The 26,808-nt window shown below is 42.1% G+C and overlaps 1 protein-coding gene across 9 annotated transcripts in view; it reads right to left on the reverse strand.

The window, feature by feature from the left end:
- Positions 1-26,808, reverse strand: part of MEF2A (myocyte enhancer factor 2A) — an 86,809-nt gene that overhangs the window by 1,961 nt on the left and 58,040 nt on the right. For 5 of the 9 annotated variants that reach the window (XM_082198587.1, XM_082198586.1, XM_082198588.1 and 2 more), the window contains 4 exons: positions 9,405-9,595; positions 8,567-8,611; positions 4,979-5,105; positions 1,491-1,617 (listed from right to left, as the gene is read on the reverse strand). In XM_082198587.1, the coding sequence (XP_082054713.1) occupies positions 1,491-1,617; positions 4,979-5,105; positions 8,567-8,611; positions 9,405-9,595 (490 nt within the window). The remainder of the gene's footprint in view (positions 1-1,490; positions 1,618-4,978; positions 5,106-8,566; positions 8,612-9,404; positions 9,596-26,808) is intronic. The other 4 variants (XM_082198591.1, XM_082198592.1, XM_082198593.1 and 1 more) reach the window with 2 other exon arrangements.

Consider the following 26,808-nt stretch of genomic DNA (forward strand, 5'->3'; position numbering starts at 1 on the left):
GACAAGCACATAGAGATTCCATTCTGCTTTCCCCAATTTCTGGCTTGCTGGTATGTTTGAACAGAAGTGTGGTTTAAAAAATAAACTCTAGTATGTTAAAACAAGTCAAGGTTTGAAGTTAGCTTATTTTGCAACTGACCAACTGCATTCCTCCTGGTTGTGCAGAAAGAGGGCTGTAGCTCAGTGGTAGAGCATCTGTTTCGCATGCAAAAGGTCCCAGGTTTAAACCCCAGCACCTACATGTTTCTTTAATTTCTTTTATTCAATAAAATTTATATACCGCTAGCATGTAAGGAAAACCTCTGAAGTAGAGTTGGGAATGTCCCTTGCTTGAAACCCTGGAGAGCCACTGCCAGTTGGTGAAGACAGTACTGACCTAGATGGACCAGTGGCCTGTCTCAGTATAAGGCAGCTTCCTATATTCCTATGAGGGGAGGTGGGAGTCTTTGAGTCCAAGGCTTTGATGAGACTCACAGAGGCTATTGCACCTAACCCTAAGTCATGGTTTAGCATTGCATGCAAACCAGGCCAATTGCTATGCACAACAGGTGTTCATGCACCACCCAGATTTATGATGCTCAGACAGTCCAGGACAGTGCATTATTATCCAACCAATGGAGCAAGATTTATATACCACTTAATTAAAAAAATTATTAAGTGGTTTACATAAAATACTCATTAAATAGATAAAAACAGACTTTAAAAACAGCACGCTATAAAATTTATCAAAATATAGATACAATCAACAGTTTTAGAAACAGGTGTATGTAATAAAATAATGTTGCCCTTCAGTGTTTTAGCCACTACAGAACAAGCTACACTGCTGCAATCCAAAACAACCCATCCAGTCAACTGCCAGGAGCAGCTCCCAACATAGAGGGTGCAGAGGGTGCCTGAGATCACTCATTCCCCAGTCTGCTTAATGAAACTGTCATGAAGGACAATTATAAAAAACCAAGTTTGTACATGACTAATAGAGCACTTTTAAGTGCTGCTGTTGCTTCAATTCAGTAATAAAGGCCTGAGTGCTCAGATTGGCAATCCATTTAGAGTCATATGCACAAGCTCTAAGTGTGCGGCCTAGTTCCTGGCAACCCCTCCGCTTAGTTTATTCATGGTCAAGTCAGTTTCATTTGTATTGGAGTATTTATTCAAATGAAGTTAAGGTTAAAGTATTACTATTTGCAGGGTGGGGGAGGTGCGCTGGACAATGAATGCACAAGCAGCAGCAGAAGGATTTCCCTACAAAATAACTTTCCAAGCCCACTGAGTTGCAAAACACCTACAAGTCACAAATCAGTATGTACACCGATCAAGCTACCCATGTATACCCAACCCACTCAAAGTGAAGTGTTAAAGAACATTGTGCCTAACCAAATAGGGCCAAGTCTGAGCTTGTGGGCTAAATGGAAGAGGTGCCTAGTTGGGTGTAACTTAGCAAAGGCTGCCAATCCTCCAGGGAATGGGGGTGGGAGTGTGTTCCCACTTACACAAGGGAGCTGAGGGCTGCTTGTCCTAGATGATGCTGTTGCCAGGCAGATACTTGTCCTAATGACAGCATTCCTGGGGAGTTAAAACCCTGCAGGGCCGACAGGTCTGCACTAGTCAAGGAATAATCTGAAAGGAAGAAAGGAGCAAGAAAGGGAAAAAAATTATTTGTACCACGTATTCATCAGAAAGTGTAAGTTACAGATTCATGGGCTGACACCAGCCAGCACTGTGTTGAGGACAGGCATTTGAATCCATGACAACTCCCTCAGGCACTCTATGGCAGAACGGCTTTGAGCCTGGTTTGGAAGACTGTGATCTTAAAACTGCTAACTTCACCTCAAGACCCAAAGGGCAAATTTTCTCTATACCATTATTAAAAAGTGTAATTCACACATGCCCTCCATTCAAGTGACTCTCAAGGCTAGGCCCAAAGAGAACTAATGGTTCTAAAGCTATATTTCCCCCCTCTATGTTCCTGTATAATCCACTCAAAAGAAAATGGACAAATGTAGCCCTTTTCTTTCTTTCTCTTGACCTTCACCTAGTCTCCTATGTAGTACCAAATGGCTCAGGTCAGGTTGAGTCCCAAATCTGAGCTTTTTTATTGCTATATTGCAGGGGTGGGTAGGTCTGGTTCTGGAGAGGGAGAAAGGTGTGCTTTCAATTTTACTTCCTCCAGAAATATTCCTATATAGCATAGCAAGAGGGATTGCGCTCACAACATCCTCGTAAACTTAACCTGCCTCTCCAGGATTCTTACTATAAGTCTGAAACAGCCAACTTCCTTCTTCTTCCTCCCCGCAGCCCCCACCCCTGCAAAAACTGGAATGTCTGAACTGCTCTCAAACATACACTTAACTGATAAGACTCACACAGTCTGCTGATTTCTGGTACCTTTGGACCATCCCTGCCCCTTGCTACCCACATTCTCTAAGTCCTGGGACCTGACAGATGTTTTGAGGGCAGTTTGGGGATTTTAAATGTTCTTCTTCTTTTCTTTTAACACCCATTGGCTACTAAGCTCACCAAGCGAGACGAATAAAAAAGCATACACAAATATATTAGGCTATTAAAATTTCAATAAAACCACAAGCACATTGTAATACAAACACTTCCAATGTACAAACTTTCTGCATGCCAAAGTTACTCCCCAAGAATGCAGAAACAGCTGCCTAGTTTTGGGGTGCCCCTGGTTTCACTTCCAAACTGATAGGCACTCAACCACCTGAATTCACTGTCAGATTCACTGTTAAAGTGCATGATGAAATCTACAGCTTTAAAACCAGCACTTTGCAACCCCTGCAAGTTCACGGCAAGCGAAACTAGTAAGGAATGTTATTCGGACAATGAAATTTGGTAAGGCAGAAATCCATTCTACACCAGCAAAAGTTGCAAATGCTGATATGAAAGGAGAAACTCCAACATCAGTCTCCAAGTAGCATGGATTTTACATCAAACTCATTCCTTGGAAGCTATGAGATTGGTTCAAAAGGGACTCTCCCAAGTTACTCGTGGCTTTGTCTCATGCCCTTTTGGTTTCCAAGGCATATTGCTACCATCTTTCCAGACTACAGTGCCATCAAAACAAAAGGCAAAATAAACCCCCCACCATTAATTCTGCTGTTATTTTCACTCTTGGGGGATGAATGTTGAAACACTGGCAGGAGCTGTGAGCCTGTGCATGACAGTCTCTTATCTGCTTTCTGCTTGCAAGTCAAAGTACAAGAATCCTTGATAGAATTTATATACCAAAAATGAATTCTAGGTGCACATTCATAAGGAAGGAAAGAATGCTGGAATTAACAGCAAGCTCCCATGGACAGCATAACAAAGACTGAAGAACTACATGTTACCTGTCTTTTTTTTAGACCCCTTTTTCATTTTACGTGCTGCGAAGTGGCTGACTCAAACAGTTGAAGGCAACAACATCTCTCTCAAAAGTTGCATGAATGCAGCATGCAAAACTAAACCTCTATGTTCTTGACCAATTAGATATTTGAGTTTTAAATCTAGGATATATAGTACTTAGAGTGTTATCACTACTGATTCACACATAGGAAGTTATTTCAGTTCATAATTATCACTTGTTTTTCCTTTGAATTTGGAAAGAGAGCTGTAAAAGCTTTTCTACACTTAATCACGTTCTAATACAGCTTTATATATGCTCTACCCTCTTGGGGGGAAAGGAGATAAAAGTGTGTTCCCGTGAGACAGATACAATTTTCATCTCTGGGTGGTTTTTTTTAATCCATAAATTATCGTCTAGGATATCAGAGACTGAAGTCAAGAGAACTTCCTTGGACTTCAAAATCAAGAATACTTGAGTATGCAAAATCAATCCAAAAACCATAATGCATGTTGCTTTTGTCTCTGTTTTTTATTATTATTATTATTATTATTATTATTATTATTATGTTTTCATTTTGTCTTTTTATGTTGTGAAGCGCCCTGTGATCTTCAGATAAAAATGGTGGTATACAAATTTAATAAATAAAATAAAATAAATGTAAGTCAGATCAGAGACATCTTTTAACTTAGGTCTGAATGTTCATGAAAGAGGTGTGAGCATCTAATAGGGCCTACAGCGCTATTAAGAGAGGTCAAAGTCCTTCAGTTATATTTTAACAGGAGCTTCTAGGGATTGAATCGTCTTTGAGATACAGCAGTTTAAACCTCAGATGCTTGATTACGCATCTCTCCAGGAGCTCATCCCTGCAAATTTGCTGTGCCAGCAAGTAGGTGATTAGGATAAGACACACCAACTGCTGTGCCAGCACAATGTCAAAGGAGTTCAATATGACATTGCCATAGATGCTTGAGTTCCTATAGCAAAAACAGGGTAGATGGGACCTCGCAGTGACCACACCGAGGTACTAGGTTATTATTTGTAAAGACAGGTTTTGTTTTTATTTTCTGGGGTCTCCTCACTGCTTGCTTTTTACCAACAAGACTTATTTTGTTTTTAACTTCAAGCTTTCACGAAGCAGCTATGACAGCTTGTTACAGAAATGTCTGCACATTAGATATTGATAAGTTCAGGGACTAAGTCAAACTATCATGATTTAAATTAAAATAACTATCTAGCATACTTCAGAAAAATGTTTAAAAGGAAAAAAAAACACTGGCAAGATATAGCTGCCTCAGAGATTCAAACAGCTGACCAACATATTACACAGAATGAAGTGGCAGAATTCTGGAGTGTACCACTTTGGACTGCAAGTGAGGGAGGTCATATTCTCAACTATAGAACACCCCCTACAGGGAACCTTCCATGGTGCCTACTACTTTGCTATCATTTGGGTGCCAGGCAAATAACTTTTAATTTCACTGGCATTTAAACGCTTAGCTTTTCAAATTTAAGACATTTAAAAGACCATTAAGTTTTTATTTACTGGAATTTTAAATCTTGTGTTATTCTCAGTGGCTTCTCCCCCCAAAAAAAACAAAACCCAGGGGAGAAGGGGGAGCAAACAAGTGAATAGCTTACCAGTGTTGTAAGCTGTAGGCATTGCAGAGTACACCAATCCTTGTGGGGGCAAGCTTGGAGTTGTCACAGACACAACTGGTGTTGCAAGAGGCTGCGTAGATTGAGAGCTGCTTAACCGCTGTGTGTTCTGTAAAAAATTTTTTTAACAAGAACATAGAACCCAGTTAAGGCAAATCCGCAATGAAATTTAAACACAGGTTGAGGCAACATCTTCCTTGTCTATGGCTTTTGTGTAATATTTCTTGAAAGCCAAGACAAACCATCAGAGAGAGAAAAATGTAAACCTATTTCTGAGCCACTGTCATTCAGAGAGAGTGCTGGGATGCAATGACTAATTTAGGACCAGTCACACTCAACTCCATATGAGCATTCTGTAAAATGGAGCATAAGAGGTATTGCCATAAGTAGTACTATATGAAGTAATATACCATGCATTGTGTGCAGTATTATCAACCCAACTGCACCAAAAGGAGATTGTGCACACATCACAAAATAAATGCAACTCTCCAAAGTCACCCTCCACGCTAATAATATGCCTTGTGAAAGAAGAGTTTCTACAGATGAAACGAATCTAGTTCAGGTCCACATGTAAGAAGCTGAGAGGGTTTAAATTTGTTTGGTTTCTTCAGTCAAGGTGCAATGGAGTGGGTTTGGGGCGGGGGACGGGAATTGCTGAGAAAAATGGAGCTGTCTAAGCAACTGAATTTCAAGACTGAAAAATCTAGCTCTGCGACAAGCTAAACCCAATAAGCAGGTCAGGAAGCTGCCTGAGGTGCTAGATTTCAAGAGAGGCCAGGCTACTCTGCAAAACCTACGGTGAGCTGGTGTAGGGGGTAAAGAGGAAGAGAGAAATATGTAGCAGCCTCTGCCACTACAATCTGGGACAGTACTGTATTATCTCCCCCTATTATCTCCCCAGCTGCAGCCCTTTCCACCTGGTCTACTCATTTATGCAGCACAGGGAGGGTGGAGAGGTCCGGTCAGGAAAACCCTTGTGAAGACCTTACAATCCCTATTCCCTGTTTAGAAAAAGGCATGGTATGGAGAAGGCACACTGAAATATTTGCCTAGAGCAGCAATATAGCCTGAGCTACCTTCAAATTGTATGACAAACGTATGACCTAGTTGCTTGGAGGAGGTTTTTTCTCCAACTAGCTGCATACTTTCCTGCAGGAAGCAACTCACACCACCAGAGGGCAACCCTCTCCTATAGCTTGCATACTTGAAATCACTCTTTGCCCTTGTCTATTGAAATTGAGAGCTACTTCAGCGTTGCACTTTTGACAGGTTGCAAGATTTAGCACAGTCACACACACACCCAACGCAAACAGTGCAATTCTGATGGAAGGAGAATGTATGGATGTAACAAATAAACACAGAGCACAATAAAGGCAACACTGGATGCTTAAACGGAATTAAAATAAGCATGCATCTCCTTTGAGTGGTTTGGGGGTGCGGTGCAGATACACGCCAAGTCTCATGTGTATGCGCTCAAATGTTATAAAATGTAAAAGCAGCCTTCAGCTAGATGACCAGGTCTGCAGACTGAGTTTGAACCTTGTAAGCAAAGCAGTATAGATGCCTTGCCTGCATTTTATGCATTCATTATTTGAAATGGGAGGCTTTAGCATGAAGCTCATCACCATACTAGAAATGCTTCAAATTAATTCAAGGAACATCTTCCGTATTTATGTAATGCTTCATCACAACAGTTCAGGGGAAAGCATCTAAGCTGTGGATCTCATACTTGAGAGGCAGGAGAAACAAGCAGCCTGTTGAAGTGGACTCTAATCCTCAAAAGCTTATGCCATCATAAATTTGTTGTGTCTTTACAGTGCACACACAAGACTTGTTGCAACAGACTAACACAGCTACACCCTCCGCAAGTTGTTCATAGGAACCACTGGGCCATGAGTGTGAATCACTGGCTAACCTTATGTTGACCAACTCTGCACATCTTTAGCTCCCAGTTTATAAAACCATCTACTTCACAGAATGTGAATATGGAAGGTGCCAAAATAGTTATTTGCCTTGTGCCTTATGGATAAATATCTGCAGCAGGACATTAATTAGATGGCCTTCCAGGTTCCCTTCCAACTATTATTTTATGTGTTTGGCATTTGCCAGTTGGGTGCTTGTAATGTGAAATGGTAACTTCATTCGCACAGATTCCATGGGTCTATTCCAATGAACAGACAAATCTGGGACTTAGACTCAACCCCTCTGTCACTGACAGCCATCCAGTTCCAAAGTAATGGTGAAGCTTGAACTAAGCACAAGATAGGATATCAGACTATTCACATTGCATAAATACCACCCTGTGAAGAGCGTGGTCTGAAAAGCTACAATTTTGGAGAATGGGTGAATTATGGAAAGCCCTTAACGTAACACGTTTTTTTCTTTTTTGTAACTGAACAGTTATCTGCCCTGCTTCTTATGAAGAAGCAGAACTACACAACAGATTATGCACTGAGGTCCTAAAGAACTTTGCTGTGAAACTAGCAGAACTTTGCTGCAAGACCCACAAGACAAGCAATACAAACATGACTTAAAATAGCACACGATAGTGACTTCGTTAGCAGAATTCTGCTAAGTGCCCCTTGTTACTTTAGCATTTTCCTAGGGAAAAGACGTTTTTCCCTCTGGAAGTTGAGCACAGGTGCAACAAATTACAGGGCTTTTGATAATCACTAGCACTTAGCATATGGATGCAGAGAAGCAAAAGGTTGTTTGTTGATAAGCTCCATTACACCTTGTACAGAACTTTATATTTCGGTTTGAAAACACACACGTAGTACCCAACACGATGCATTTGCCAAGACAAACACAGCAATCCCATGCTTTCATGCAACAAGAGCCCCATATCAGCAACATGTCTGGGGTTAAAATAATTGATAAAAAGCACTACAATAATTCCACACAGGTTTGTAATAAATCAGTTCTTTCCAAAATGATTGCACTAGAACAGCAAAGACAGCCAGGTTCCGGTCAACAAAGAAAGAGCTTTATATGTGCCAGAGACCAAATCATAAAAAATACTTTGTGAAAAACCTTTTTAAAAGGCTAAAACATTTCCCCTCCCCACTAGATTGGAAAATAGCTTGCAATTGTATGTTTCTTTTGGTAAACAGGGAACCCCCTTGTGGTTTGCTTCTCTTGTAGAGCATGAAATTAACTTGATCTCTAAAATGGTGACCTCACCAGGAATGATGTAATCTCCAAGAAGCAAAGCAGCAGCAGCAACACAGGAACTGTATTACAATTTGCAGAACTTCATGAGTGAAGTAAATCACTGCAGAGTTTGACATGGAATATAAGGTGCCTTAGAAGAAAATTTCAAGGCTCCTCAATGTGCACAGTGGACAGTTGCTGTTAGAGGCTCTGTTCCAACGTTCCCCTTTGCAACACCACTGGTAAAAATATTAACGTTTTTGGCAAATATTTATTAGTTTTCTATATTCTGTTGGTCAATGTAGAAACTTGAAATAAACCAATCACAACCGGCTTCTCTCTGCAGCAAAGGGAATGTTGGTCTAAGCTACAACAGACAGTTAACATGAAAGCTCTCTGGATCTTGATGTCTCATACCAAATAGGAACCCAGACTCACCAACTCCAATTCATCCTCCTCCGACTGTACTCAGCAAATAAGAGGAATAATAAGGTTACTGAGAATAGGACAGTATTCAAGAATGAAAGAGTCGTGTTGGTGCTTAATGAGCTAGCTATTTTTAGCCTCACTAATATTCCAAAGTTACGATGTGATTCAGTAGGCAAAGAAGTATTACATTATACTATGCCAGCTTCCCAGAAGCATCTAGTTGTGGGGGAACTGGGTGCTAGGCTAGAGAGAAAGCTCTAACCCAGTAGGACTCTTCTTCTTCTTCTTAGTATAGTAAACTTACAGCCTGTCTACTGACTCCTATTGTCAACACACAGTTGATGGGAAAAACACATTTAAAATGATCAAAAGCAAAGGATCCACACCCAAATTTGACCAATTCACAGTTACTTTAGAGAAGCCTCAATGTACTTTGCTTGGAGAAAAGCAAGCCCTTGTGCCCTTGAAAACTGCTTCCAAAAAAAGCCCACTGTTTGCCAAGTTCACATGTACATGCCCTCCAGTGCAGAAATATGAATCATGTTTACAGTACCATCTGTTTGCCCTTATAGATGGGCATGCTCTGTTGACAGTGCCTGCGTTCGAACGCAACACTAAGCCATTCACTGTGACCACTTCACTCCTCCCTTAGTTGAGCAGGAAAACGAACCATGGAGTGCCTGGCTTTGTGTAACATCTGAACCAGTGCTTGCAAGTTTGTTTCTCACCAAACCACATTCTCAAGCCAATGTTTGTTCTTAGCTTCCTGATCAAGGTCTCTTTTGTCTTTCTCCAAGCTACTAATAAGTCAAAAAGCTAAACTTACCAATGGAGGCATCATGCCTTTGCTAGAGGGAGGGATGACAACCCGGAGGTCTGGCTTGCGACTGTTCATTCCAAGGTTGCCCCCGCCAGGGGGAGGGGGAGATTTTGTAGGCATCCCTTTGCTTAGGCCATTCCCACCCCCGGTGCTGCTAAGCAGGCCTGGTGAAGCTCGTGAATTCACAAAACCATTTCCTGTAGTAAGAGAAGAGGCAAAAGAAGTCCACCTTAAGACAAAGATAAATGATCATACATTATGTGAGTGAACATATGGGCATCAAGGTAAAGGTAAAGGTACCCCTGACCATTAGGTCCAGTCACAGACAACTCTGGGGTTGCTTTTGCATGAGCTTATGCAAGCGCAGTAGTGTTAGAGGGCAATCTGGAGATCCTTGGGGAATGGTCAGGAGCACCTCAATAAATGATCAAAACTGGTGGAGAAACTTCCCTGAAATACAGCTTCCTGATTTGCCCTCTAAAGTGACAGCTTTGGGAGAATGCTGATACACTCTAAAGAAGGGGATCCCAAACTTTCTTCTCCACAGACAACTTGAAAATTGCTGAGGCTCTTGGCAGACCACTCAATATTTTTTTTATTGTTGTAGCAAATGTAACATGCTGTGCTAGATGCTGTAGGACTTTTTAATTTTATTCAAATTGTAATGTTAAGAAATAAAAAGCAATAAAAATGAAATTTAAAATCTTTATGACTATTTGACACACCACAGCCCCATGAATGAAGTTTGCGGACCACAGTTTAGGAACCTGTGCTCTAGGGCAAAGAGTAGCCATCTGGATTTTGTTTGACTCCAACTTCTTTCCATCTGGAGGGCAGCACACTGGCTACCACTGTTCTGGGTTAAGCTTTCAGGTCTTGCTTAGCAACGGAGAGGCCTAACCAGCCTGGCAATGCAGGATGCATGGACACATCCCAGAATCACTCACAACGTGCAGGAGTTCTGCAGCAAACAAGTAACTGAGGAAAGGATTCCCTGAAGCAAGAACATTTGATGAGCAGTGATCTGCAGGAGAGTTGGGTGGTGTGGGTTGAGAAATGCTGCACTCTACAGGCTAGAAAATCAGGTGGGGAATGTACACCTTTCCCTGAGGGAAATGAAAGTAAATGTGTGGAGATGGCACCACTTTAAGGTATGATATAGCAGCTTGACTGATGAGAAGGTGCAACAGTCACAGAGATGTTCTAATGCCATCTGTTCTTTAACATAGCATTTGCAGTAGCTTTAGCACTCTCGTCTGACACAGGGTCCTTCACACTTTCATGCCACCAAAGGAGGCATTAGATCCTGCTGACAGTAGGAACACCAGGTCCTGGCTTACATGACATCTGATGAACTTCTTTGGGGGTGGGGAAAGCAGTTAAAAGACCTGAGAAGTGTGTTGACAGATTTTATTTTTTTAATTGTTTGTTTTTAAATTAAAAAAAACTCACTGTGGATCCAATTCAATATACAGAAGGCCTTGTGGCACCTTATAAACAATACAGTCATGCCTCATGTTACGGACGCTTCAGGTTACGTGTTTTTGGGTTGCAGACTGCAGGAAACCTGGAAGTACCGGAACGGGTTACTTCCGGGTTTCGCTGCTTGCGCATGTGCAGAAGTGCTAAATCGTGCAGAAGCGCCAAATTGCGCCGGCACAGATGCAGCGCTTCAGGATGTGAACGCTGCAGGTTGCAGACGTGCCTCCATCATGGATTACATCCACAACCCAAGGTTCCTCTGTAATGCATTTATTTTGGCATAAGCTTATGCTGCAATACATTTGTCAGGCTTTAAGTTGCATCAAGACTCTTTGATGCAACAGACTAACACAACTGCCCCTCTAGAAAACCAGCACACAGTTAATCCCATTTATCTTAATGATAAGTAATTATTTCACATAACTGGGAGCAGGACCACAGCCAGCATGTTCACAGAAAACACTCATGTTTTGGCTAGTTCAACCTCATTTGCACATAGGACCACAAAATCCGGAAGCAACTTTTTTTGCACTATGGCTGACATACTGAAAAGAAACATTCCACACTGCAACCTTTTTCTTGAGGTTACAGTTGTCCATCTCCCAATAGCAACCTGTCAAGTTGTAATGGGATACGATGTGGGTCTCACAAACACACACAAAACGCCCCCAAAAACGCCTCTCATTTTGTTTAGAATGGAAAAGAATTCTGAAAAACTTACTGAAATAAATGGAAATTGCACAGGAGAGCCTGGAATATAGTAGCTGCTGTAAAGAATTCTTGGTGCTTATAGAACAATAGACATGAAAAAACCCTATTATATTCCAACAACTACATTTATCCTAAGGTGCTATTTCTCAACATTCTCTCAAAAATATCACACCAGGAGCATTTCTTACCCCAACCAGGAATTTTTGTTAATAGACTACGAAATGTTGCAAGCAAGTAGGTTATAGTATTAATTGGATCAGAGTATACCCCTGTGACCTATTTTATTACAGCAAGTAATAAATTTCATATTCAATTTAGAGGCATGCAAAAACCAACATACAATGGGCTCTTCACTCCATGTCCTTAAGCCTCCTGAGCAAATGAGCTAAGAATAAGTTAAGGAAGTATGGTAGTAAGAAAACCACCATTCTAACTTCCTACCTTTCAAATCAAATTCTGCCAAGGAACACCCAGAGTCCAAAGCACATTCTAAGGTTCATACCAACCAGTATTGCTGGTCCTCAGTGTCACCATGCATGATCCCAAGAGTGGGCCCTAGAATAAACTCAGCAGTGGGGGCCAAGCTGTCTTTCCGGGAAGCTTATTTGTTATTAAGTGGTCTTATTAAGAAATCCCAGTAAGCATCTGAGGAATCCTGGGAAAGTGTTTGAAAACCATAGGACAGAATAATGTTTCACACTTCTGTGTGAATGTGCACCTATTTAAAACATCACCTGTGGTAAGAGGACAGAATGCCACCTAAATATGTAGATATGCCTGTGGTGCTTGATGTTGAATGTTGTCAGGCCATTCCATCCTGGTTGGTCTGTCCTCCATCTCTTTTCTCCAAGTCTTCCTCCCATTATTTTTCTGTTAAATCTTAGCAAGCCTGTCCTTTTTAATCCCCTTTTTGCCCGGAACTAAGTGTCGTAAAATCCTTCTAATAATCTGGCCCATTCTGGTTGTCAGGTATTTGGGGTGGGGGAGAGTGAAAAGTAATTGCCCCCTCCCACAAAGGGCAGGGAAGATACGTCAGGCCAACAAGCTCAAATGTTAAAGTTATGAAGTAGCTGAGGGATAGGGGTGTATTTGTTCTTTAATAAATACTGTAGCCTCTTCATGCTATTCTGAAGCACTCTGCAGCTTCCCTGCCATTCCAGAAAGTGAGATAGACAACGCTCATGGGAGCCAGGCAATTCTTAAAAAAAGAAACAAAGAAAGAATCAGGTCAAAGCTGCATTGTGGCTAAACGCCATTGCAATCTATATCTATAGCTATACAGTGGTACCTCAGGTTAAGAACTTAATTCGTTCTGGAGGTCCGTTCTTAACCTGAAACTGTTCTTAACCTGAGGTACCACTTTAGCTAATGGGGTCTCCCACTGCCGCCACACTGCCGGAGCACAATTTCTGTTCTCATCCTGAAGCAAAGTTCTTAACCCGAGGTACTATTTCTGGGTTAGCGGAGTCTGTAACCTGAAGCGTCTGTAACCTGAGGTACCACTGTATAGCTATATATCTGTATCTATATTGACAGGCTCAAAGGTATACAACAAATCACATTTGCAAATTCTGAGGTTACTATGCATATAAAACACAGCCAGGCTGTCAGACATGCTGCAGGCAGCCTCTTGGGCAGTCTCACTCTCTGGAACACTGGAGAAGCTATGGAGTGCACTGAGGGCGGTTTAAGTCAAAGTGAGAACATCTCTCACCCTTTGGCCACCTTGTAACTTAAGGGAAGCGGCAAAGCTGTGCTCTCCAGAACAATTTTGAAGTAATAATTCTTTCCTACACCGTGAAAGGGACCGTAAATTAATTGCCTCCTTCTCTCTCTTTTTTGTGGGGGTGGAGAGGGCAGATTTCCCAGAATTGAAGAGAAGGCTTCAGCATGGCATTAGTCTTAGGTACTAAGTTGTTGTTTTGTTATAATTCCAGTTTCAAATTTTGCAACTGTGTACATTTGAAAATTGGGGCTATAAGGCTCCCATTGTATCTTTTCTGAATGCAATGTACAAGTGTCCTTCAGAAGCACACATTTTTAATGTCTGAACAATTGCACTATGGCTGTAGCTTAGCAACAGTATTGCACAAACCGTAAATATTCTCGCATGTGGAAGAACATGCAGTAATTGTAACCAGGCTGAAAAAGATGGGAATCTGGTCAAGCATTTGTCTCTGGCCACATACATACACACAAGAACAGGTTGTGGGACCCAAGCCCAAAATGAAGAGCCAGAGAAGGCTGGTTGACACAAACAAGTCAACCGATAGGCGGTATTTACAGAACATGTCCAACTGATTTCTAAGAAGTTGACACTAAGCATCTAACCAGCTCCATCTGTATCTTACTAGTCTAGGAAAAAAAATTTGCTGGAGGAAACCTGGAAAAGCAAAGGGAAAAAACTAAAAAAGAGGAGCCAACCTGATGCCCTTAGAATGACGCTGGACTCCAATTCTCATCAGCCCCCTATTAGCCTAGAGCTGAAGATCATCTGGTGGGCACATTGGGTACCCTGCCTTAAAGAGTGACCAACTGCAATTCACTCAGCAGGTTGCACCCATTCACCAGAACAGTATCAGCCAATGAAGTTGGCTTTAGGCAAAAACAGGATGGACCACTCATCCAGTTATCCCATCACCACTTGCTCAGACTGTGGCCTGAACTCGGAACCTTCTGCATGCAGGACGTCTGCTACCACCAGCAATGACTCTTCCCCAAACGGAATGCTTCAAGGTGTGGCATGCATAAGCTTACTCTGCTGTTCAGAGTCACCATGGTATCACAGGGAAGGATGCAGGACCAAAATTGTGTCTGCAGGCCTATATGTACTATGATGCATAGGCGTAGCCGGGGGGTGGGGACTGCCCCTCTAAATGAAGTAAATCAATTAAAAAACTGAGGTTCGTCCCCCCCCCCAATGAAGCCCGCCCCCTAACATAAATCCTGGCTACACCCATGCTGTGATGCCTCTTGACATCAGAGTTATGTCTAAATTTATCAGCAAGCTGCCATTAAAAAGTAAAAAGAATAGTTGCACTATGAAACAAAATGGTAGCTGAAGCAAACAAACTTATTCATAAAGTGGTACCTTGGGTCAAGAACTTAATTTGTTCTGGAGGTCAGTTTCTTAACCTGAAACTGTTCTTAACCTGAGGTACCACTTTAGCTAATGGGGCCTCTTGCTGCCGCTGCACCGCCAGAGCACGATTTCTGTTCTCATCCTGAAGCAAAATTCTTAACCCGAGGTACTATTTCTGGGTTAGCGGAGTCTGTAACCTGAAGCGTCTGTAACCCGAGGTACCACTGTACTTGAATGGTAGTATGAAGGAGGAATCAGGGCCACAAAGCCTCCTCTCAGGGGATCCAGAGAAAGGATATCAGCTAAGCACAGGGCCCAAGCAAAATGGGCTGCCCACTATACCCTTTGGGGATCCAAGTGCACACGTGTGTTGGACTTGACCACTTCTCCCTTATTTGGAAAGCAACATACGGACGAAGTCTCTAACATCTGCTTAAGAAAGCCTGCCTGGCACTTTAAGAAGCAGAACGCATCACATGTTTACTCTCATCAGTCAACTCCTTCAAGATAAAGGCTAATGTATCATAGCACTCAAGATCACTAATATTACAGCCCGCATTTACCCACTAAGCTACCGACAATGTTAATTGTGCTTGAGCATTTTCTTATAACACCACAGTCTACTTGCTTTGCTGAGGTCTATTAGAAACTGAATTCACAGCCATACAAGACAGCTGCTTGAAGCTTGTATATTATTCAAAAGTCTTTTAACACAAGTCTAAAAGTCCATGCACGAAGCATATTTACCTCAGGTAATCCCCCTTAATTGTAATGGGGTTTCTTCAAAGCAAATAAACTCATGAATACTTCCTTGAAAATTCTGTTTATCTTAAATGGGAATTACATCAGTGTGGAGTACTTTTTTTTAAAAAACCAACTATTCCTATTACTCTCTTCAAGCAAGCAGGCAGTTCTGCTTTTCCTTCCACACCCAATACAGTCATTTCCTGCAGCCCTTCTTACAAGGGACTGTCAGTCTTTCAGAGAACATTTCATATCCTTTAATGGCACTGTCAGACATAAGCCTCTCTCAACAGCGCGGAGCCTCACTCAGGCAGGCAGACTGATGTGAAGCACTCTGCCTGCCAGAAAACAGAGCCATTTTCTAGATAAGGCATCAAAATAGGAAGGAGAAGATTGTGTGCAAGAGATAAGCAATACTCTCTACTCTCAACCTAAGAAGCGTTTTCTTTCTCTGGGGAGAGAGAGAGAGAGAGAGAGAGAGAGAGAGAGAGAGAGATATTATTGTGCATGACACTGTCTATGCTTAAGTCAGGAAGATTACTTCTCCCACAACATCCGGAAATATATTTGTTCTTCAAAATCTTAGAAACTGCCTTACTCAGTGCAAACCTTGGTAACCCAAGAATATCAAATTATAAACCCAAGTGAAAGGGCAGTTAAAAGCACAGGATTTTTTAGCATAAGGTCAGGAGCCAGAGGCAGATAATGATTACAAGATGATGTAATAGTCAGGCAGCTTTCCCAAATGTAGCCAGGGTAACCCTTTGTATGCCAGCTTCCTCTTCTCAGCACAATGCATGTGTGTGCACACATTAGAGACAGTAATTTGCACCTTTTAAAAACATGTGAAAAAGAGAAAAAGAGACTGTACTGGTTACCCCTGGGAAAGCATTTGAGAAGAGGAACTGTTGTTTTGAATAAAAAAAATTCATCCACTGCAAGACACATTTTTTAAGAAGCAATTTCTGCAAGTTATTAAAAGTACTTTCATAGATAGAGCAGATCTAATGGATTGTGTGGCATGAATGAAAGCCTTGATGACTTTCCCCCTTTTTCTTTCTTAAAGGAAATGTTAATCAGGTTAAACCAAAGAATAATAATTACTACCAATATGATTATCTGAGGGGAAAACGCTGTTTTGTACGGTAATGTAAAACCAAAAACCAGTAAGAATGCCAACTATTCTATCACCTTCACATTTTTAATATGGTATTCCTAGCTGTATGCCCTCTAGTCCAACATTCTTTAATTCTATCATTGTGCTCTATGTTCCACAATACAAACTGCACCACAATACAAATTACACAATAAAGACAGATGCCTGGAATGTACTGCCTGCCTTTAGTGTTCATCTGAAAGTGATGTTAACATCCACAATTCATTATTTTTTTTTTTTACATATGACAATAGAAAACCTGGAAGCATGTATGTGGTTTAGAAAATCAAAGCTTGGGCACATTGTGAGAGTACAGAAAAGAAAGAGCGTTTAAATTTGTGATGTTCCCCATACTTCAGGCTTTTTATTATTTAATTAACTTATACAATGGTACCTTGGGTTACAAACAGTTCAGGTTACAGACTCCGATAACCCGGAAGTAGTACCTCAGGTTAAGAACTTTACCTCAGGATGAGAACAGAAATTGCGTGGTAGCAGGAGGCCCCATAAGCTAAAATGGTACCTCAGGTTAAGAACGGACCTCCGGAACGAATTAAGTTCATAACCAGAGTACCACTGTACTCTGCCCCTGAGGTTGTTTATACTTAAGACAATACAGGCCAGGTTCACACTTCACACTGAGTTATATTATCCTTGCATAATGTTTGGGGCTGTTCCATGCTGAGATAAGACATTCCTTGACTCAGTGAGTCATCTGAACCCAGCCTTGTGGCTTAGTTCTCTCGGAACAAGCCACAAACAGCAAACCAGGAACAACCCTTGGTTACAGACCATGGTCAGTCTGAAGAGAGCTAAATGGCAAGCCCAGGTTTGGAAAACATGCTAAGCCAAATAATGGCTTAGGTCAGTGCAGCGCAGCAGTGAGATGACTGGGGAGGAGCAAAGCAGACACAACCTTCGGAACAGCAGCAACAAAATGACCCCATCTCCACTCTAAATCACAATGCTGAAATTAAAAAATCCCAGAGAAGATATTTGTGTGCAGGGACTGTGCACTCAGAACAAATTCTTAGTCTCAGAATTCTTTAATGCTGGGTGTATGTCTTTTGTACCAAGCTCTGGTTGATGTTTCTCAGGACCCTAGTAAAAAAAAAAACCAAGTAAATCCTGTTAGATCAAAGTCTGTCAACTTTAGAAGACACACACAAGCATAGCCTCACACTCTTGGGTTTTAGGGATTAGATATAGAACCTGGTAAAAAAAACATCAGCTACAATTGTTTTGAGTCTTACGTTAAAATTTTGGTTACTGGTTTTTTTGTTTTTATTCTTAATGTTAATATTTTGGTTATTTGCTTTTCATGTTTTGTAATGCCATCTTTGGTTCTATACTTTTCAAGAACCAATTTCTAAAGCTTAATGCATCCCTTCACAAACTCATTATCTGATTAAAAGAGGTGTCAAGCAGGGTTGCGTATTGGTACCTTTCGTATTTATCATCAATCTCATCCCTGAGATGGCATCCCCTTCCTCCTTCTCTCCCTCTCTTGGAAATCGCAAAGTGTCCATTCTGCTTTACACTGATGACCTAGTCCTGCTCTCTTTGAACAAAATTGGACTCGGAAGGATGCTGGTCAAATTTGGCCAATTGTACAAAAAAGAACACCTAAGAGTTAGTTATGCCAAAACTAAGGTTGCTGTATTCGGTAAGAGTGGACATTAGATGGTCATACCCTCGAGCAAGCACATGGATTTAAATACCTAGGATTACTTATTGATGAAAAGCTTTCACGGAAACCCAATCTGGATGCAATCAAGCTAGTATCTGCCTGCTCTACTAGACAGCTATACAGGTTCTTCCATTCAAAGGGGGAGGCAGTTAATCAATCCAACCATTAAGGTCTACGTGTCATTATCATATAGCTTTGATATTTAATAATGATTGTGAGGCCCACTAGCCAGTGTTCCTCCAGGAAGGTATTATCAGAGCATTTTAACAGCTTGATTCCTTTTCTAGTCTAACCTTCCTGTGTGTTAGCTTTATTTTACTGCAACACCAATATTATTTACATACCAACCATGTGAAACGCTGAGCTACTTCTCTATCAAATTAGGACACATTTGCCTTTCAAATGTGGCAGCTGTCTATTTACCTCCCACCCCACCTCACCCTCTCAATAAATTATAATTTTTCTATAACATCTGGTGATACTAAGCAATCAACAATGGGAAAAGGCTTTCACTGGCTGCCAATTCATCGTGGTTAAAAGCCACTTCAAAGTGCTTTTAACGCTAGGTCCCGATTATCTCAGCAAATGCCTCCTTCTACATAAGCCTACTCTCTCAGCAACTGAGATCTGCAAGGCTTTAATTCAAATTACAACTCTTTTGGAGATTGCTTTGCTTCTTGAGGAGACTTTTGGTTGTGGCCCAGTGCTTTGGAATGCCCTCCCGCAAGTTCAGATGGCCTTCTCCCTTATGCATTTTTGCATTCATTTTTATTAAAACAACACCTAAATCAACAAACCTTAAATTCAAAAGAGTAATAGATACACAACTGAATATGCAATATCTACTCATTTAGAGTAGGCAAATATTATGGCACAAGTTTTGGGGAAACTATCATGCAATTCATCAGCTGCATGAAGTGTTACCCTCAGCAGGTGTGAATGCAGCTGGGGTGGGTACAATTTTGCTGGACAACTTTTAGCATTTCCTTCCCATTTAACTCCAAATGGAATTAAAAATGGAAGATTAGTTTGGACATTTGAGAAGAACAAATGTCCAAATTAGTTTGGACATTTGAGAAGAAATGGCTTGGTTTCCCCCCAGTGTTTATAACTATTTATATGTGGAGGGTTTAAACTTAGGATGGCTAACACATAGTCCTCTAGAAGATGTTACTGAACCACAGCTCCTATCAGCCCCAAATAGCATAACCAAGTATGATGAGTTTTGTAGTTCAGTAACATCTAGAGCAGTGGTTCCTAATTAGGGGTCCAGGGACCCCTGGAGGTCCGCAGAACACATGCAGGGGGTCCTTGCCTCCCCCTGGCAGCTAATCTTTTTGCCATTTTTGCATAGTAATATCTCAAATTTTATTGTCTGTTTTAGCACTGTGTGATTTTTCGATATATTGGCCAAATTCTGTTTTGAAATCACACCAGGATAACTATTTTTACTTGGCAATATGCAGCAATATATCACTCCTCGCATGAGGGAGAACAGGGCAGCCGATTTCAAGGCACTGCCAATATTGCACAATGATCTCAGCCGATATTGCTGCTTATCTGAGCTGCCTTCCTTCACGCTGAGGGAAAACAGGGCAGCCATTTGTGAGGCACTACCTCCCTCTCACACTGATGGAAAACACTGATGGAAAGCTGATTGCCCTTCAAGGCACCGTGGCACTACCTTCCTCTGGCACTGAGGCGAAGTAGCCACAGTGGACGTGGGTCTTCGTTGGCTGCCCCACTGATGGCGGCTTCATGCCCCCCCATACCCACACCCTCCCACTCAAAGCATGCAGTAGAGGTGACTCCACTTCCTCTCCTCCTCCCCCCATCTGATCTTTGTGGCTACTTCTTCCCCTCACCCTCACATCTGATCTGCGTGCACCCCATCTACCCGATCTCCAAATTTCAGACACTGTGATATGTCAGAATATCACAATGTTTAGCTGCTGATATATCATGATGTTGAAAACCATATATTCCTCAACCCTAGTCTGTTTTTTAGTATACCTAAAATCCTCTGCTTACTAGAGGCTACACCACATTTTGTTCAAAAAATTGCCTTGCAGATGTAACTACAATAGATTTATCAATTTTTTCAAAAGTAGGGGATCCGCAGCTTGGCTTTTGGAAAATAGGCCAACCCCAGTAATTAGCTAATTGCGAACCGAAGACCAAGGTTAGATCTAAACTGATATTGCCCTGGGGCCAAGAGTGCCTGTGCTTGGCAATGTGCCACTGCCCCTGCCCCTGCCTCCACCCAAATATGCAACATTTGAGTTTTGTAAAGCAAAACTGCATCAGGTGCCTGTCTCATATTAGATTATTATCTGCCACACAGAGCAGGTGCCCCTTAACAGTCTCCCAGGCAGACTAAAACCCTGGTTCTGTCTCAGTGCCTCAGAGGGAGTTCATTATCACATTAATTTCTAGCATAAATTATAAGAAAGCCAATTGTTAGAACACATTCCCTTCAGACAATTTAACTTTGGATATAAGCACCAAACATCTGATAAGGGATATGGCTCAGTGTAAAAACTCAAAGCTCCTTAATTGTTGGGACAATATGAATTCATAAATTAAAACAAGAGCTAAATGAACAGTTCTTTGAAACATGAAGATTTTAACTTCTGGCTTCAATACAATCTTAACTGTCTCTCTTCTTGCTTTAAGCGTCCACAAAACTGTACCCTCTGGGTGGAGGAGAAGAGAGATACAATTTGATGCATGACTGGTTTTTTCAGCCTTAATTACAGATATTAGTATTTGTTCAGCCTTGAGACAACCTAAGAATGACTGTTTTCCACAGGAGATTAACATTTCAATACTTCTAAGGGAGGTGCCCATCACACTCAGATCTTTAACTGACTATACTACAGTATTCTTTAGATGTTACAGGAGTGATGTTAAACCATTTTTCTGCGGTTTAATTCACACAGTAATGTTTAAGAGTTTAGGAGAAAGAGGCAAAGTTCAGTAATAGAGCACCTCATTTGCACACAAAAGGTCCCAGGATTAATCCCCAGCACCTCCAGGTAGACCTGGAACAGAACCCTTCCTAAAATCCTGGTTAGCTGCTGCCAGTCAGCTAGAGGGACCAATGGTCTGACTCAGTATAAGGCAGCTTCCTATGTTCCAATATTGTTCCTATGTAAGAAGACCCTGTGTAATGGAAAACTGCACTCCACTTCACCACTCAACTATCAACCCCTGAATTCTGCTTTGGTGACAAATGTGTGATAAGGACCTATGTGATTGGAATCATCATTGGTCAACGTGTTTTCAAATATTACAGCAGAGTAGCAGGATGAATCCTTGGAAGAGCAGCTCCAATGTTGCCACTGAAAAATCTAAAGAGCATCAAGGAGAAGAGAGAAAATAGGGAATTGCAAAAGAAGAATTAAGATCTAGTTTGAAATATTACCACTTGCTAAAAGAAGTTATCTGGAGATTTAGGGTGCAATTTTCATCAGTATGAAGACAACACACAGCTCTAGCTCTTGTTTTGACATACTCATCCCAGGGAGGCTGTGAAACCCTTGAAGTGGTGTTTGGATTCAGTTTTGGGATGAATGAAACCATTCAAGCTAAAATTTAATCAAGACAACACAGAAAGACTGTGGAAACCAACCAAAGTGTATGGATGTTTGGAACCAGACTAGGGTGGGGTTACATCCCTCCCCTGATGTAACTTCCTCAGAGTTTGGGGGTTCTCCTGCACTTTGTGTTGTCTGTGGAAATCCAGCAGTGGCTAGGATGCCTTTTACAGTATGTGTTCAGGATGATGCGGCATATGTGATTTTACCTAGATAGGGTTTACCCTAAACTACGCTACACATGCACTAATAACATCCAGACTTGAATACGTGTCTGCTTTTGAAGACTATGTAGAATGTTCAACTGGTGTAAGCTACTTTCATGATACTGGATTTTCAATTCCATGTTGCCATTTTATGCTGTGGAGTTGCCCAGAGGACTACTTATTAGCAACCTTATAAGATTATAGCACGTCAGTAAATAAACTAAACAAACATGTGCCCATCTATATGTTGATGGGGGAATTGGGCAACCCTTTGCACTGGTTGCCCATGGATTTCTAGGCCAATTTAGTAATGATCTTTAAAGTTGCCACTGATTTGGGGTCACATTACCTTAGAAGGACCTGCCTTCACCTGTATGAACTTGCCCATGCTCTAAAATCAGCTTCAGAGAGTCTATAATAGGTCTGCCATTTATATCAATTCAGTTAGTGTGCACAAAAGACAGGCGCTTCTCATGGTGGGCCCACATTTGTGGAATTCTATTCCAACAAATGGGCATATGGTACCATCAGTACATGCTTTTAAAGACCCATTGCCAACAAAGGTCCGTATAGTTAAAGCCATGGTTTTCCCAGTAGTGATGTATGGAAGTGAGAGCTGGACCATAAAGAAGGCTGATCGCCGAAGAATTGATGCTTCTGAATTATGGTGCTGGAGGAGACTCTTGAGAGTCCCACGGACTGCAAGAAGATCAAACCTCTCCATTCTGAAGGAAATCAGCCCTGAGTGCTCACTGGAAGGACAGATCGTGAAGCTGAGGCTCCAATACTTTGGCCACCTCATGAGAAGAGAAGACTCCCTGGAAAAGACCCTGATGTTGGGAAAGATGGAGGGCACAAGGAGAAGGGGACGACAGAGAATGAGATGGTTGGATGGTGTCCTTGAAGCTACTAGCATGAGTTTGATCAAACTGCGGGAGGCAGTGGAGGACAGAAGTGCCTGGCGTGCTCTGGTCCATGGGGTCACGAAGAGTCGGACACGACTAAACGACTAAACAACAACAACAACAACAATGCTGAATGAAAAAATGAAACATTTCATCTGTTTTAAATGGTTTAATGCTGACTGTTATTGTTGAAATGTTTACTACATTTTTGGATTATTATATACATACTTGTGGTTTTGGGTAAGTTGCCATGCGACAGCTTTGTCCTAAAAGGTGACCTAAACATATTTAGATAAATAAAGTAATGTAACAAATGCCTGTGGTTTGTTATTAATTCGTATTCCAGTTTAAGTGGGTCCCTCTTTCAGAATGCATCTGCTAGACTTCAGTTTGTATTTTCAGGATGGCGGAGGTTAATTCCCACCTGCCACAGTGTGTCACTGGCAAGTAACTGACAAGTCACAGCATCCTGACTAAATACTGGATGATGACCGTTCAGTAATACAGTGAAACTTGAATGCCCTAGCTAAAAGCTACAGTGACATATTTAAATTTATTACCAAGTTGGCGGGGGGGGGGGGGGCAGATCCAGGAAGTGGCAGAGTTTCACTTCTGATGGGCTTAAAATGCTGCTAGATTTACTGCCCTAGTTTGGAAGTAACACACTCAGCTTGCTAAGCAATAGTTTAGGAAGCTCTGTGGAAGCATCTGTCCTGCACACTCCCCAGTCCTCTTCTCTCTTCGTTGACATGCTGATCCTCTACATGCCAAACAGGGAAGTGTGGTTTAATGTCAGTTTACTAACCGGGATTTTAAACCATGGTTTGAATGTAAAAAGAAAGCATCACTTCAGCTAACCAGGATCAGCATGTGTCAAAGGGAGGAAGGGGAGTGGAGAGTTAAGCACTCCTTGCTTACAAAATTGCATCCAAAAGGAGCCACTATCATCTGCATTACAGAGTTGTTATAATGGTAGCTAATAGTTCATGCTTAATCTTTCATTTTTCAAGGCTACAATGGAAGTTTGGAAGTCTTGGAGTGATTGTTTGGCACCAGCATTCTCTCCCCTGACTCCCCCCCTCCACTGGATCACCCTGAATTTAGGCACAAATATAAATATACTCAATTTAAAGAATGGAAATCTAAGCATTTGTATAGAATTAGAGATGTTGTGGTGAAGGGCCACCTCACCAAAGAACATTTTGAGGGAGAAGTTACAAGGTGTTAAAGCCTTGTGGCTCCAATTTAAGCAGGTGTAGTCCTTTGGGAAGGAGGGAGCTTATGAGAAAGGGTGGCATGCTATGGTCCTGGACACTGTTTGAAGGTTTATGCATCAGATTGAGCCAGCAACTGAGACCATCTGCTTCAGTAATCTATATACTGCTTATTAAGTAATCAGTGGGTGACGAAACAGGTCTTCAGGGAAGGAGATATAGATGTGCACTGAAGATGTAGATTGGGAAAGGATATGCGGAGGATATGCCAGAATCCAAGATGCATCCATAAAGGTACTCCTTCAATGGCACTGTACACCATCCAGGTTTTCTGTACACCAACCAAAGAACTAGTTGTGCATCTTTTGACAGTGGATATAAAAAAAAGTTGGTAAGTGTTGGAAGTCAGTTAATGGGCCCTCTAGAGAGCAGTAGATGAGTGTTATTTGGTCCATAGCCTTCTCCAAACATTTGTGAGTGGTACAAGGCATCATGAAACATAACTGGTTTGATGAAGTTTGGCCCCCTTTTTAAAGTTTCATTAATTAACTATTAATCTTCACCGGTCTGCACCACACTGTATGACAACATGGAGAACCCTCCATACCTGGATGTGAATTTACCTGTGAATTGAGTTTCTTAATGATAATTGTATTGTAACAGGAAAATCTCTTTTGCAATTGTATGCTACCTTTTAAATCACATTGCATTGTATTTTTTTGTTTAAAAACCTTTAATAGATACATTTTCTAAAATTCTGTCATTCATAAATACTGCATAAAAAGTAAATGAACTGCAGCCTAATTTATATCCATTTTCATGCCTAAGCTTTTACTAGAATTAACAGTTCTGCAGAATGCCAGAGCAAAAGCAGGAAGGGCTAAGGTTCTCATTGCCAACATGCCATCTGCAACCTTAAATTCACATACATACAGTCTTTGTTATCAAAGGACTTCCAGACATTTTTGTTTTAACTTATAACAGTGATACTGGAAAACTGGGCTCTAATAGGAAAATCAATTGATTTCACAGGAATGATTCTATGCTCTCTGACCTGAGCTAACTGATCCTTCCCCATCAAATGATGTTGTGAGTGGGCACGTAATATTGACAGCAGGTGTTCATGCCATCTTCCGGTAATTTGAGAACTGGAACACAGATGCCTCTACACTGATTGAAGCAAGCAGCACCACTCTCCACTTTGTCAACAAGTGCAAGGAAAATATCTGGAGCTCCCCTTCGAAAGTCAAACTGACATGCAGGCCTACAGATTGATGCCACCCCCACCCCTTTGGAGACTGCTCTTTTTCAGTGCGATTTACAGAAAGTTACGCAAACTACCAACTGGCAAAAGCAAAAAGCTCAGAGTTATTCGAGAAGCAGAAAGAGATAAAAACATGCCCATGGGCTCTATCATCCTTGTAGCTAATTCCCTTCAACAGTGCACTTAGTTCAAAATAGAACAGTGTTTCCCAAACGTTTTTGGGCAACGGCACACCTGTTTACCGGAAAAAAATCTCGCGGCACACCACCATTAAAGCCCCGCCCCGTGACGTCAGCGCGCAGCGTCACGCCGGGAGGGACGCACAAAAGTGAACGTTTTTTCCCTTCCCCTTGCCGAGGTGGGAGGAGGCAGCAGAGCGAGGGACTGAGGGACGGCGGCAGCTGAGGCGGCGGCGGCTGTTGTGGTGGTGGCGGCGATAGCGGGCGGAGGAGGAGCCGTCGCCGGGAGTTGCTGCTGCTGCTGTTGCTGCTGCTGCCCGGACATGCCGGCCTCCTCCTCCTCCGCTGTCTCGCGCTCCTCCCTTTTGCGCGCGCTGCCCTGCCGCTCGGCACCACCACCGCGGAGCCGCCCCCGGCTCGACGCGGATCCTCGCCGCCGCCGCCTCTCGCCGCCCGACTCGCCCGCCTCCCTCCCACGGCACACCAGCCGGTGTCTCACGGCACACTAGTGTGCCGCGGAACACCGGTTGGGAAACACTGAAATAGAAGAAACTACTAGGAAGATTCAAGTCTCATTACGACTTTGGATGCCAAAATTTAAGGTAACCACATTTTCTAAGCACTTACACCAAAAAGGACATATCCAAGAACATATTACATATAACAAGCAAAACATAAAAAGTAGCAGATATCCTTTCCCACAGCTCAGAAGAGTCAGTCCTGAAAGAAACAGTCTTTGCTTTGATTTCTTCATCCGTTCCTAAGCCAATTACCGTATTTTTCGCTCTATAACACGCAGATTTTTTCTCCTAAAAAGGAAGGGGAAATGTCTGTGCGTGTTATGGAGCGAATGTGTGGTCCCTGGAGCCGAAAAATGAGGCAAAAATCAAACCGCGCTTCAGGGAGAAGGGAGCTCCGTGAGACAGGAAGCTGCTGCTTTCCTGCATTCTGCCTCAGGGTCTTACTGCCCGCCCTCTCTGTTTCGTTGCTGTGTTTGCTCAAACGGAACAAAGAGCAGGGGAAGCCCCTCCCCTCCAGGCAAGTAGAGGGGAAAGCAGAGCGTCCGTACTTCTATCCTCTCCCTGCTCCGGAGGGAACAATGTTTGTGAAGGGAAGAGAGATTACAGGTTCGGCTTAAAATTCTGATTTGACTTCCTGCTTTTTGTTTTTGGAGACAC

The sequence above is a fragment of the Podarcis vaucheri genome (genome assembly GCF_965113315.1).
Source record: "Podarcis vaucheri genome assembly, chromosome: 14".
NCBI classification, from domain to species: domain Eukaryota; kingdom Metazoa; phylum Chordata; class Lepidosauria; order Squamata; family Lacertidae; genus Podarcis; species Podarcis vaucheri.